Raw genomic sequence first — 13,667 nt, 5'->3', positions numbered from 1 at the left:
TGCTGTTCTCGCGATCTCTCTTGCGAGAGTTAGTTCTTCTGAGGTGAACTGGCAAGACTGGTCAACACAAGAATGCAAGTCCGTTCTCGGAATTAAAAAACAGCTAATGGCAAATCAACGTTGTTTAGGAACGCGGTCAAATGTAGGAAATAGACGTTTTAAAATGTAAGTATTGATTGGTAGCGAATTCCATTATCGTGACAACCCTACTAGACAACGCAGTGTTCATTAAGACTCCTATTGAAAAATTACATAATTAGTATATTACTTTCTTACAGATACAATCCAAATACTGTATTGTAAAGGATGTTTTCATGTACAGCTTTTGCATTCTTGTTTTGTACAATAAATAATGCAGAATTGTAAATCAAAACAACCGAAGATTCATTTGAAAACATTTTGGCACAAATAGATATTTTTTTTATTTACACAAGAATTTCTACTTGGAGTTTACACAGCAGAATACAGAGAATATCAAATTATTTCCAATCATATAGGCAGATACAACAAAAAAATCTATTTTAGTATAAAAGCAAATCTAACTGGTGTGAACTGCTATGAAGGGGCCATTTAAATTGGAAATAAAACGTCAAAATGACGTCAAAATGTGGAATATTAAATCAAAAACTAAACTCTCCATAGACAATGATGAACATCTAAGCTTCGGGGTGATAAAAAGGTATTTGCCCAAAGAGTAAACTTTAAACTTTTTAATCTCTCTTTATAAGCTGTTAATTTAAAACAGCTTTAACAAAATGGCAGTGGGTCAATCAGAAATGGATGAGAAAAAAAATACAGAAGTGTAATATGAGTGAAAAGGAATAAAGAAATCTGACGCACAATAAATGATTCATGGTCTTAGTGGTTCTAATGTCAACACAGAAACAGTGAAAGCATGTAGTGTGCATGACCGCAGGTTTGAAATGTTCACTTTCTCATCAAAAAGTGCCACCTGCAGGTAAAAAAATGGACTTGGCGTTAATTTAGTTCTTCAAAATAACTGAACAAGCATACACTTAAACACACTCACAAACCTTTTCCAAAGCAACTTCAATTCCTCCTTCCCCGCTGTCTGCCCGTACGGTTGCCCCTCGGGTGGAAGTTCTGTCTGGGATGTTCTGGTTTTCTTTGACGTGGACCCTGCTGGAGGACCAAAATAGATCATCATAAGAACAATAATTCTTTTTTTAAATATAAATCTTAGATATTAAAACTTGAATGGCTTAATACAGCATAACTCTCTCAGTGAAATATGCAGTAGAAAAGCAATAAAAGACTTGCATTATTAAAAACGTTCTGTCTGGTAGCTGCTGGCATTCTTTGACGTGGAGAATCCTGGAAAACCAAAATAGATCATTTTAGCAACTCTTAAATAAAAATTCTGCCATAATTTACTAATCCTTGTTCCAAACCAGTTTAAAGTAAGATATACTGAAGAATGGAAAACAACAACAACAAAAAAAACAGCCATCATATTTTTGTTCCTACTCTGGACAAAGGATGCATTTTCCAACATTATTTAGAATATATAGTTTTGTGTTTAGTAGAAGAAAGAAAATCATAAAAGTCCAGAACTACTTAAAGTAAAGGGTGAGGAATTATTTTTAAGACCTACACGCACTGGCCACTTTATTAGGTACATCTGTCCAACTGCTCGTTAACGCAATTTCTAATCAACCAAATCGCATTGCAGCAACTCAATGCACGTAGGCATGTAGACATGGTCAAAATGATTTTTGACCAAAAAGTCTCGATTTTTCCTGCGACATTCGGATGGTAGGGTCAGAATTTGGCATCAACTACAAGAAAGCATGGATCCATCCTGCCTTGTATCAATGGTTCAGTCTGGTGGTGGTGGTGATGTAATGGTGTGGGATATTTTCTTGGCACACTTTGGACCCATTAGTACCAATTGAGCATCATGTCACAGCCACAGCCTACCGGAGTATTGTTGCTGACCATGTGCAACCTATTATGTACCTAATAAAGTGGCCGGTGAGTGTATATGGCTTAATTTAACAGTGCCTCTTAGTGAAACATGCAGTAAAAAGACTTACATTATTGAAAACGTTCTGTCTGATTGGCTCTGTCATTCTTTGACGTGGAGCATCCTGGAGAACCAAAACAGAAAATCAGAAAAACCAACAATTCTTTTTCTTTTTGTAAAAGAATCCACAGTTATGAAGACTTTGCATAATGTAAATTGTGTCTCAGTGTAATATTCAATAGAAAACCCTTTAAAGATTTACATTATTTAAAATAAATCCACATTTATTTTGGACTACGTAGGCACCGTTATTTCAAATGGTAAGATCCAATGGTCACATTGTGAGCTATTTTTTGTTTCACTAACTCAGAAATTACAATACTGACACATTTATTGAAAGGCAACAAAAGAAGTGATTGACATCTTCACAAAAACTGTATCTAAACAATACAAGATGGTGAGCAAATTCTTCACTGAGAAACAGCTTTAACGTCTGAGTTGATGCATAATTTTATTTATAAATTTTTTTGGCCTTTTTGCCTTTATTGAGAGGATAGGACAATATTTTAGACAGGAAACGAAGTGGGAGAGAAAGAGGGGGTAGGGTCGGGAAAAGGCCTCGAGCCGGGATTTGAACTCGGGACGCCCTAAAGTGCTACTGCATCAGCGCGCTAACCACTAGAATATTGTGCTGACATCGATGCATCATTTAAAATTAGAGAACACTTCACACTTGGCTTTACATCTGGTTAGGATGGCATTTGGTGTTTCTAGTCACTTCAGTTTCTTAGCACACATTTCAATCGATATCACTGGTAAACTCATTACAGAGCAAAATGATTTTCTATTTCAAAACTATTTTACATATACAGTTGAAGACAGAATTCAAAATTCCCTTTGAATTTTTTTTCTTTTTTTACATAAAAATATTTCCCAAATTATGTTTAACAAAGCAAATGACATTTTCACAGCATGTCTGATAATATTTTTCTTCTAGAGAAAGTCTTAGTTGTTTTATTATGGCTAGAATAAAAGCAGTTTTTAATAAAAAAAAGAAAGAAAAAGTTATTAGTCTACAGAACAAATCATCATTATACAATAACTTGCCTAATTACACTAACCTGCCTAGTTAATTAACCTAGTTAAGCCTTTAAATGTCACTTTAAGCTGTATAGAAGTGTCTTGAAAAATATATAGTCAAATATTATTTACTCTCATCATGGCAAAGATCAAATAAATCAGTTATTAGAAATGAGTTATTAAAACTATTATGTTTAGAAATGTGTTGAAAAAAAATCTTCTCTCCATTAAACAGAAATAAACAAAAAATAAACAGGGGGGTTAATAATTTTGGCTTCAACTGAGTATATATCAACAGGCAGCACCAGCAGCTCACCAAGTGCAACCAATGGAGAACATCAAACTAACAGTCCAAAATGAATGTGGGTTATTTTATTCTGTTATGCACGTCATATTTTACTTCATAAAGAGACATTGTTATGCAATACAAGTCTTTATTCCTGAGGATCTATTTAAAAAATATCTAAAAATGTTCCACATCATCAAAAAGTAAACAAAGACTCACCCACTGCCTTTGCTGCTCATGTTCTTGTTCAGACCACCTGAAGTTTTCATCCGGCTCTTCAAGGTCATTCATATAGGGAGGCTCGCTCTCTTGACTTGAGAAAGACATCGAATTCACATAAATTAGTATTTGGCTCAACACAAAATGATTGGTTTACTCATCTTTGTTACAAACCTGTTTGAGTTTTTCCTTTGTTGAACAAAGAAAGATTCTGAAGATTGTCGGAAAGCAGCAGCAATTGACTTCAATATTTTTGTATCTGCTATGGAAGTCAATGGCTGTTTTTTCCAACATTCTTCAGAATGTGTTATTGTTCAACAGAAGAAAAAAAGTCAAGTTTAGAATGGTTAGGAAATTGTCATTTTTTGGAGAACTATAAACCCCCTGCCAATAGTGACAACTGGCCATTGAGTGAACTGCAATCAACGCTTCATACATAAAAAAAGACTGAACACCTTTACCAGCCAACTTAAGGCTGGTTTATACTTCTTTGTCGAGTGATCTGCATGACTTGCGTGTAGTCGTGCATTTATACTTCTGCATGCTGTTTCTGTTGCTCTGCAATAACACTTCCGAAACGCTAGCAGGCAGTAAGGCCCAATCCCAATTCTACCCCTTAGCCCTTCCCCTTACCCCTCGTTTTGTGCGTTGACGTCAAGGGGTAGGGGTGTCCCAATTCTCTTTAGCTTGAAGGCGTAGGGCTAAGGGGAAGGGGTGAATACCCCTTTAAACAAAGATTTTTCAGGACCACACTCAAAACCAAGGGGTAAGAAAACACACAACAGCAGATAGTTACACCCGCAAGTAAGGAGATCCAAAAATTAGTATTTTGTCATTATTACAAATTTTTTTTTACAACAAACACGTTTTAATATATTCATAACTGCATTCATGTTTTACCATCATTCCTTATAAAAAATAAATAAATTAAAAAAAATAAAAATAATAAAAATAATAAAAAAAACCGCTAAAATAAAAACCGCTAAATTTCGCGATCTATAATCCGTAATCATAAATCCTGTACTGCAGTCCCACAACATTCTGACACTCAATGACTCTGGAATACCCTATCAGAAAAGTCTAGTGGCTGGGATTGGGCTTTTTACAGTGTCTGCTATAATGTTAATGTTGCTTTTGGTGGGTTTACATAAATGAATATGGCCAATGTGTTAAATGCACAGTATTATGATCTTATTGTCACATTTGATCGCTATGATAATATATGCCTTTAGTGATTTCCTGAAGATAAATATCAGTAAATAACACAACTGGAATAACTACAGCAATCGCGAATGTCTGATCTCATATAAAGCAAGAGATCGTGATGACATTTGATGACGTGTGCAGGTGCTGTAATGCTGTCCCAATTCTTAGAGGTAAATTTTGAAGCCCTTCCACTTCACACTCGGTTTTAAGGGCCAAGGGGAAGGGGTACAAAAATAGAATTGGGATTGGGCATAAAGGTTTATGTTCCTCTGTGTCAAGTTTCTTTGCGGGCGTTTCGTTTTTTTTCTGAATGCTACAAGTAGCTAAAGCTCGCTCATTCAGATGTGAAAGTGGAGGACGTGCAACATCTTTAATCATAAAGACAAACACAAAACAAAAGTTTCCAACTGGAGCTTCTTTATGGGACTCCACACTTTTAAACAGTCACTCAATCGGGCTTGTGGCTCTCAGCACCGCCCATGCTAGTCACCGCGACCAAACAGACCAATTACAGAGATTGCGCTACTTGTGGCAGCGAAGTGTAGCTAAATTATTTGAGGTGCGCATCAGCGTCGGCCATGATGAGGCCTATGCGAACATGTGCGCTTGATGCAGAAGTATAAATCAGCCTTTAGCATGTCAAGGTCTCGTTAAAAACTGTTAAATCACTGGAATAAAAAATGGGAGTAAATTCATATTTATAAGCCCTTTAAGAAAAAGCCAGCTGAAACAATTTTCAGCCCATACCTCTCAGAAGGCATCTGAGTAAAGTTTGCCCCAGCAATGGTGATCTTCACAGCCTCCAGTTTCTGCTGTCGTCTTCGCTCCAGGTCATACCTGAGGTCACCAGGGTCAGGGACTGGCTGTTGTCTCTGAAGCTAGCAAAAGCATACAGATTTGAGTTAAACATACATAAATGTTGTTTTTGAAAGTGACGGAGCTGAAAAACATATTAAACGTACTGTATCCAGAGCTCCTGAAGATGGCATTCTTTGTGGCCTATTATAAAAGAAACAGAATTTCACTGTCTGCACCACAAACAATGTGAAGAACTTCAAAGAAGGATTAGGGTTGATGAAATTGTTAAAATAATTAGCATGCATGCCTATTCATGATTGCTCTCAAGTTTTCCATTTCCAACTCATACTCATATTCTTCTTCTTCTTTAATCTCATCCGAGATTGAATAATACTGTTCATTTGCAAAGCGTTCATTGAGTGGGATGTCTTGGCCACTAAAATAATTTTCTGCAAAACAAGAAAGTAAATAGTTAACCAAATGTCAAACTCCAGAATACACTACTAGGCTAATCCATTGGCTTCTCACCTTTAACCTGATGTACAAGTGTGATGATTTCTTGGGCAAATGTCCCACAATGTACTGCAGATTCCTTGTAAGTCCCAGAATGCTCCAGCATGGGCAGGAAATCAAGACGCTGTCGACCCACATTGACTAAGTCCAGTGATAACTGCCTGTCTGATGAATATCCTAAATAACTGGACAAGAGGTAACATGTATATGTAGAGATATAAGAATGATTACTTACAAGAAATGAACATTAACCAAGAGAGGATAAAGTAGTTCTCCTGTTGGAACGAAATCAGGCGTAAAAAGTAGCACTTCTTTCTTTCGACACCGCAATTTCTATTTTAACATATAACAGCTGTACCTTAACCTGTCATATACTTCTTTTCAACTACAAATTTGCCAGCACTTCTTATTTTAACCCAAGATATCGCTTCCAGAGAAACTGATTCTAAACTAATTTTTCAGAAAAAAAAAACGAAATAAACAAAAATATCAATTGATTAGCGGTCACCTAATATAAAAAATTAAGACATACATTTTGGTCTGAAGACTGCAATTTACAGCATTCAGATTTGTCATATCAAATTTGATGTGGATGCTCCAAATAAGGCAAAAAAAAAATTCGTTGGTACAATATTACACTGAAATTTAACGATGGATAATAAATATGGCAGGTTGAAGTTCATGCCTCTCCCTGTCATCGAGCATTTCCATTCATCAGATGATCCATAAGTGAAGGGTCCATAGGGGTACATCTGGTCCTTTTGTCCAGATTATGAAAATATACAGTGACCTGATGGCGATCAGTCAACACATCTCAACCTTTAAGGTGTGCTTACTTGAGGAGCAAAAACTTGATAGTGTGAGGTAAGAATTAGATGCACTGAACATCAGGAAACACAGAATAATGATGAAATCAAGTGTAGATAAGTTCTGGAGGTTTTCAAGAACTCTCTCTCTCTTTCGAGTTGACTCTTCCTTGCTGAATAAAATGATAGATTCTTCCAAGGTTGAAGCTGAGAGGATGTTTACTTGGGAAATGTGTGGAAAGAAAGAGTTTGCTGATGAATCTTGAAGAATCAAATGTTGACCAGCAGTTGATTTGAAGTCTTATTGTGGAATTTACAGGTGCCACTTTTTACCTTCTTAATTTCCTTCGTTGCCCCAGTCTTGCCTTGTAAAATACTTCAAAATGATGGATGAACATTTGTGGAAATTCATGTTGAGTCTTTCAAATCGCTGTAAAATACCTTCAAAGCATGTCTTCTCATGGCAGCCATGCTTACAGAGTTTTCATGACTTATTAATGTCACGTGATGGCTTTTTAGAGTCCACAAATAAAAACAAAATGCAGAAAGAGTTCTCTTTTGTTCATTTGGTAATGCATGGCGTTAGCAAAACCAATGCTTGGTAGAGAACACAAAATGTAGAATCTGAAGGAGTTTCTTGGATGAAGACAAAAGCGTCAAAGGATTCCTCTTGCAAAGTCCATTTGAGCAGAACATTTAGCTTGCACTTCTTTTGAAAATTGACAGCAACAGGGCCGTCACAACAGAAACATCACTATGGTGCACATTGTCCATCCGCGTTCCAGTATTCATTCAAGGTACTCAATCCAGTATTCAATGCAGGACGATGATGTTTGTATGAGATTGCATCAACAAACACAGGTTCATAAGTTAAATCAGAGTTGTTGTGCATCTGTTTCAGATTCGTTTGTATATGTAGTTCTTCCTCATGGTAAGTGAAAAGACAATCGAGCAGTTTGTCAACTGGGAGAGTCGAATGCACCCTTGGATCATCTTGGCGTGGTGCAATTTTTTTGTTTCGCTCCAGTACCAGATTTCAATTGGTCTCTTCAGGTCCATCTTCCTTTAATAAAGGCCATACTTGTCCCTCACTTCCTCCTTCCACAGCAGATAACGTGGACATCAGGAAAATTTGTCCATACCTACTCGACTTCGATTGGATGGTTGCTGACTTACCTTCAGTTAAAACAGCTCTGAAAGTTGAAAAGCTCAGACGATGTTGGGCAACTGGTATTTTGGTGGAGACATCATCTTGAAGAGTCAAAATGTGGATGTAAAACAGTTGGTTTCTGTTAACCCTTGGTGAAATAGTGGAGAACATCATCCTCAAGCAATGCAAGTGGAGACCCATGTAATTCCAGTCAGACATTTGATGAGCTGCAGATATTAAAGAAATAAACCAGAATTACATTTTTCTTGCTGGATTTAAACCCAAAATGGTACTTCAGTAGAGTGAGTGAAACTGAAAGTCTGATCCCATTATACTCTCTAGACAACAAAACTCCACACGTAAAGCACCCCGCACTAACAAAGTCTGGCATGTTAGCACAGCATTTCCTGCACAGTCTTCTTATTTTTCATTAGCAGTGTCTTCGCAAACATTATCCAACTCTTCTCTTGTGAATGATGGCATGTAGTGTAACTTCTGCTATGTTTTACCTTTTGTTCCAATTTTAGCAGCTATGCCAAACCCTTGAGGTCATTAATGTTCCTGATATTCGAAGGACCGTTGATAGCTTTCACATCTAGACCCTTTTGTCCATAAACAAAAGCATAAGCTTAAAATTTAAAAAATGTCAGGTCAGTCCTTGATTAAACCCATCAGTCCTTGGTTTGTGCAAATGGAACTTTAAGTCAGTGAAGACACATCCAAGTTTACATAGAACACAGCAAATCCTTCCCGTGGTAAAACTCTTCAGCGAAATGTCCTGAAGAAACTCAATTGAAGGTTATTAAACATACTGATGTAGAATATGTCCATCTTCAACCTTAGCTTTGTACAGTCTTCATTACCCATGTAGATGTTCGGTGTTGTTTTTTAGATGAGACTCTGGAATTTCATTAAATCTTCTTCTTGTTCACAATCTGTAGTGTTGCACAGTGGTGTTATACACACAGTGTTCTTCTTCAGATAACCATGGTGTGGGGACAGTGGACAGGAAAAGAGGCATGAACTTTTAACCTTAACCAAAACTGGTACTACAATGATACTATACCTGGCATGCGTGACGGGGCGACTCATGTCCACCTTGATCTTAAGGGTCTCACGTTCACTAAAATCCATTCTAGATGTAGGACCAACATTGGTCTTTGAACTCCTGTTATACTGATCTCTTGGGCGAACTTCCTCTTGTCCCATCACCCTACCCGCATTCCTTTGTGGTCTCTCTTCCTCCCATTCACGGACAGAGTCTCTTTCCCAGTTCCTCAAATCTGTGTCACTCGTATCCCTCAAATTCATTTCCCGCCGTACTTCCAAGTCTCTAGAGCGTGACTCCATCCTAGATTGATCAATGTGTCTTGATCGTTCTCTCCCTTGGCTTTCTCTTTCATAAGAGTAGCTCTTCCTTGCTTCCTCTCTGGGATTCCCATTCGGCCGTCCACCTGGTCTCTCTTGTAGGGTACGTGAATGATGACCTTGGTCTCTTCTATCTCTGTAAGGTTCCCGGTTCCTTTGGGTTTCACTTGGCCTGGGTGGATCTCTGCCTCTAGATTGGCCACCCATCTTCGGGGGCTCGCGATTCCTCAAATCTTGTTTTACGATTCCATGATCATGTTCCACGATAAGAGGAGCACGGCGTGGGCTGAAGCCCCGGTGACGATCAGCAAACTCACTCTGGAGACCCGACTCTGCAAATCCTTTAGAAGGGTGATGCTCCCTATAATCAGACTTTGATGACCTGTATCAAGAAAGCAAGTAACATTTATCCGAGATTAGAATGAAATTACAGCAATACCTAACAAGCTGAATCTACAGTACTAAATCAAATTAGATCAACTACAAAACCAAGGTTTTTGTCAATGGTATATTTAACTGGAATTTTAAGTTGGTACAGCAATCAAATCTCAAAGAACAAAATAAAACTAAGAATAAAAATTAGATTTAATAAAATTGTAAAACTTGTGCTATAAAATCTAACAGATCCAATTATATCCATCACAAATAGAGATGACAAAATGTGATGAGCTCCTTTCTTCTTTTCGTTGATCCTCTCCTTCCACGTCAGACGTATGAAGCAAGGAAAGAATTGCATTGTTGTACCTCTCTGAATAGGAGCCTCTTTCATGATATTGATTGCCATGTTCTTCATTACGATATTCATAATCCATCCTGTCATGACTTCTTCCTTCTTGATGTCTTGGATAAGACCTATCCCTCATCTCTCTTTGGTTGTGCTGCAAACTGGTTTCCTTATCAAAAGCTTCATTTCTGTTCCAGCCTGGCGACGCCATCCTATAATGCTCACCCACACCATAATGTGTGTGTTCAGGGGAAGGTAACCTCTCCCTGGGAAGCCTTCTTGGGGAATCGGATGGCCTATCTTCATCAGCCTGCATCGGATATCTGGCCATAGGCGAAGTCCCTCTTTGTTGAGCATGCTCTATTGCATCGATAAATTTGGCCCAGTGGTCGACATTTTGCTCTCCTTGGTGGGAATCTTTGTTCCAGTGGGGGTTAGTTTCTACTTTGACATATTCAGGGTTTCTCCACGTGTCAGATTGTACTGATGAACGCATCTGGTTACCAAATAATCCCTCCGCTCTTCTTCCCTGAAGGGTCGGGATTCTGTTGATATTCGAGAGGTTCAAGAAGCTGTTAATAACCAGCAACGCAACAACAAAATAATATTTAAGTGTACCACTGACTCAAAACATCTACTTCAAATTCAATACCTTGAATATAATGGAGATCTTGAACGCGGGCGTGACATTGTCTCCTTGAAAAACAAGATACTGTTAGCCAGGAGACCAGATTTATGCAAGTAAGGCCTCAAACATAAAAATCTACTATAATATGTCGCCATAGTTTTTTTTTTTTTTTGCTACTGTGGGGTAAAAGCAAATGTATTTGTAACAAAAATAATGGTCGGAAAGCAGCAGTCAAAACCAATTAAAAATAAAAAGACTTTTCGAACATTCCCTTGCAGGGCTCGAAATTGCGACTGTATTGGTCGCATATGCACCCAAAATTTTATCTATGCGACCTCAAAATATATTTAGGAGCATTTGTGCGAGTGCATAAAATTGATGCCATCCGACTGGTTTTCACTGCAAAATGATCACCACATGTGTGGATTTAATGACACGTTCACGCAGAATGCATCTTTGCACATGGAACGCGAAACGCAGCACTCAGGAACAGTTTAAAACATTTGTCATGTCAACTTGCTGCAGTAAACAAAGTCTGCAATGCTGCGCTAGAAAAGAACGTGAATGGATTGGTAAATATCAGCTGTCGATCACTCAGTCAATGCCTTCTGCCTTCAGATGACAGGGAGTTACAACCGCAAAAGTGTAAAGCGCTGAAGATGAGACAGATGACAGATTTTGTTTTAGAATCAACCTAAAGTTACAAATAATGGCACATCTGATTTGTTATCATGTGGTGAATATTAATCCACCATCGACACTTTTTGAAGAGTGGATAAAAGACTTCCATTGGGTTAAAGTCCGCTATGAAAATGTCTAAAGCATTCACTGTAAAGTCTGTAGGACGGAGTTTGCAGGTAACAGCATTTGCCACATTTACACACTTTAAGTGTGTTTAATCCTTCATTTAATTATTCAGTCCTTCATCATTCAAATGCAACAAATCTTGACTAAATTTTGAAGCTAAGAGCACCAGTGCTACCAAGCAAAAAGGTTAATGCCCTGCCTTGCCATCCAAAATAGACATTCTGTTTTAAATTAATAACATACAACAAATGACACAAGAAATAACACTATGTAACACTCTAACAGCAGACATTTAGAATGAATTAATAATATAAAAGACAAAAACAACATAAGAAATATTACAATATATAATCACACCATGGAAATAATTAAAACTTTACAATTGTTTTGCTTGCACATGTTCTCTGTAATGAAAATGCATAATTTTCTATTACTTGTCAAGTTCTTCATTATTACTATGATTATAAAGATTCTACAGAAATATTGACATTTAAAAAAAATGAAGAAAAATATAGATATTTCCTAATTTATAATTGAAATATCAATAACAATATCAAAGCGTTGTTCGAGAAAGGTTTGAGTAATCATTTTGAATGCTAAAACGGTTTGCCAGCATGGTCTAAAGATGATCTGAGCCCACTTTGGCCGCACATTGAAACAATAACTTTAGGCCTGAAAAAACAGTGGTGCGTTTTTTTACATCCTTGATTAAGAAGAAATATTGTTGATATTTAAAATGCAGCCATTTTATATCATGGTGGGACAGATAACATTCAAGAGATATAATAATACATAAATAATTACCACAACTACCGTTAGCGCACAAAGGGCTGAACTACAGTAAGTTAACGTTAAGCTTATATCCGAAGTCTGACAAAAACACACTGACAATACCAAAACACTGCGCGTGTACAATAACATTAGCTGTTAAAACACTCCAAATGAAACTGTAACAAGCTGAGCTAGACTAATTTAAGTTAATAATTGAGCTGCGCGTTCTCGACATTTCTCAGATTTTGGAAGGTTCGGGGATTTAAAAGGCCCGAGCAATAACCCGATCAATGAAGATGAGATACTTTAAGCAATCCCAGGATAGAAAAAAATGTTAAAGAATAGAAAAACACATACAAACAACCACAATGTTAAGGATAAAACAACAGTGAAAATGTTATATCGATTAGCATTAGCTTCACATACCCTGCGCTATGGCGTCCACACACTGCTAGACGATGCGTCCACCAAAATACCAGTTTCTCGCGATAGAAAGCAACGGACTGTGGAACATTTAATCAAATAACAGATTGAGATGTCGCTATAGTCAATACGACGGATCAAATATGGATGGATTGTTGACAGATGAATTTTACCACTCGACCAATTTGACCTAGCGATCCATACACAAGCTCGAGCCGGAAGTAAATGAGTAAAAGCCTTGCCCTCGTTTTCACAGTGTGTTTTCACCAACAGCACCCGAGAGCGCTTGCGCGCGCCATTGGCCCCTACAGGCGCAATCTATAAAAAAAAAAAAAAAAAAAAAAAAAAAAAATATATATATATATATATATATATATATATATAAATCCGGGGTCGCCACAGCGGATTGAACCGCCAACTTATCCAGCATGTTTTGCCCAGCGGATGCCCTTCCAGTTGCAACCCATTTCTGGGAAACATCCATACACACTCATCCACACTCACACTCGCAAGCCCAACGCTCAACCCCCAACATGGAGGACCGGGACATACACACATACACTACAGACAATTTAGCTTACCCAATTCACCTGAACCGCATGTCTTTGGACTGTGGGGAAAACCGGAGCTCCCAGAGGAAACCCACGTGAATTACGGGGAGAACATGCAAACTCCACACAGAAATGCTAACTGAAATACCACCGCGTCGCCCCTATATATATATATATATATATATATATATATATATATATATATATATATATATATATATATATATATATATATATATATATATATATATATATATATATATATATATATATATATTATTATTATTATTATTATTATTATTATTATAACAAAAAATAGCAAATAGACTTTAGTTTATGCTGTTTTGAAA

General features: G+C 37.3%; 1 protein-coding gene across 2 annotated transcripts; it reads right to left on the bottom strand.

Moving 5' to 3' along the window:
* Positions 1 to 387: 387 nt before the first annotated feature.
* On the bottom strand, positions 388 to 12,980 carry zgc:112982 (uncharacterized protein LOC503771 homolog). Of its 2 annotated transcripts, none has more exons than XM_056450198.1 (13): positions 12,770 to 12,980; positions 10,790 to 10,833; positions 10,158 to 10,682; positions 9,112 to 9,795; positions 6,105 to 6,274; positions 5,884 to 6,025; positions 5,741 to 5,777; positions 5,526 to 5,656; positions 3,573 to 3,666; positions 2,058 to 2,111; positions 1,282 to 1,335; positions 1,035 to 1,143; positions 388 to 952 (listed from the first exon to the last, which is right to left on the bottom strand). In XM_056450198.1, the coding sequence occupies exons 2-12, from the start codon at positions 10,825 to 10,827 to the stop codon at positions 1,051 to 1,053; spliced, it is 2,022 nt and encodes a 673-aa protein (XP_056306173.1). In that variant the 5' UTR covers positions 10,828 to 10,833; positions 12,770 to 12,980; the 3' UTR covers positions 388 to 952; positions 1,035 to 1,050. The 2 variants fall into 2 exon arrangements, with proteins under 2 accessions (XP_056306173.1, XP_056306174.1); XM_056450199.1 differs by having other exon boundaries at positions 1,035 to 1,140.
* Between the last annotated feature and the right edge of the window lie 687 nt (positions 12,981 to 13,667).

The sequence above is a fragment of the Danio aesculapii genome, chromosome 24, assembly GCF_903798145.1.
Source record: "Danio aesculapii chromosome 24, fDanAes4.1, whole genome shotgun sequence".
NCBI classification, from domain to species: domain Eukaryota; kingdom Metazoa; phylum Chordata; class Actinopteri; order Cypriniformes; family Danionidae; genus Danio; species Danio aesculapii.
Note: the sequence above shows the minus strand (reverse complement) of the source record. Positions and strands in the feature narration are given on the sequence as shown.

What these genes read in the sequence shown, in the direction of transcription:
- zgc:112982 (XM_056450198.1), bottom strand. Translation starts at nt 10,827, where the DNA reads ATGTCACGCCCGCGTTCAAGATCTCCATTATATTCAAG. An exon ending in AGATCTCCATTATATTCAAG is followed by an intron (nt 10,683 to 10,789) that starts GTATTGAATTTG and finishes GAATATCAACAG; the next exon opens with AATCCCGACCCTTCAGGGAA. An exon ending in ACTTGTACATCAGGTTAAAG is followed by an intron (nt 6,026 to 6,104) that starts GTGAGAAGCCAA and finishes CTTGTTTTGCAG; the next exon opens with AAAATTATTTTAGTGGCCAA.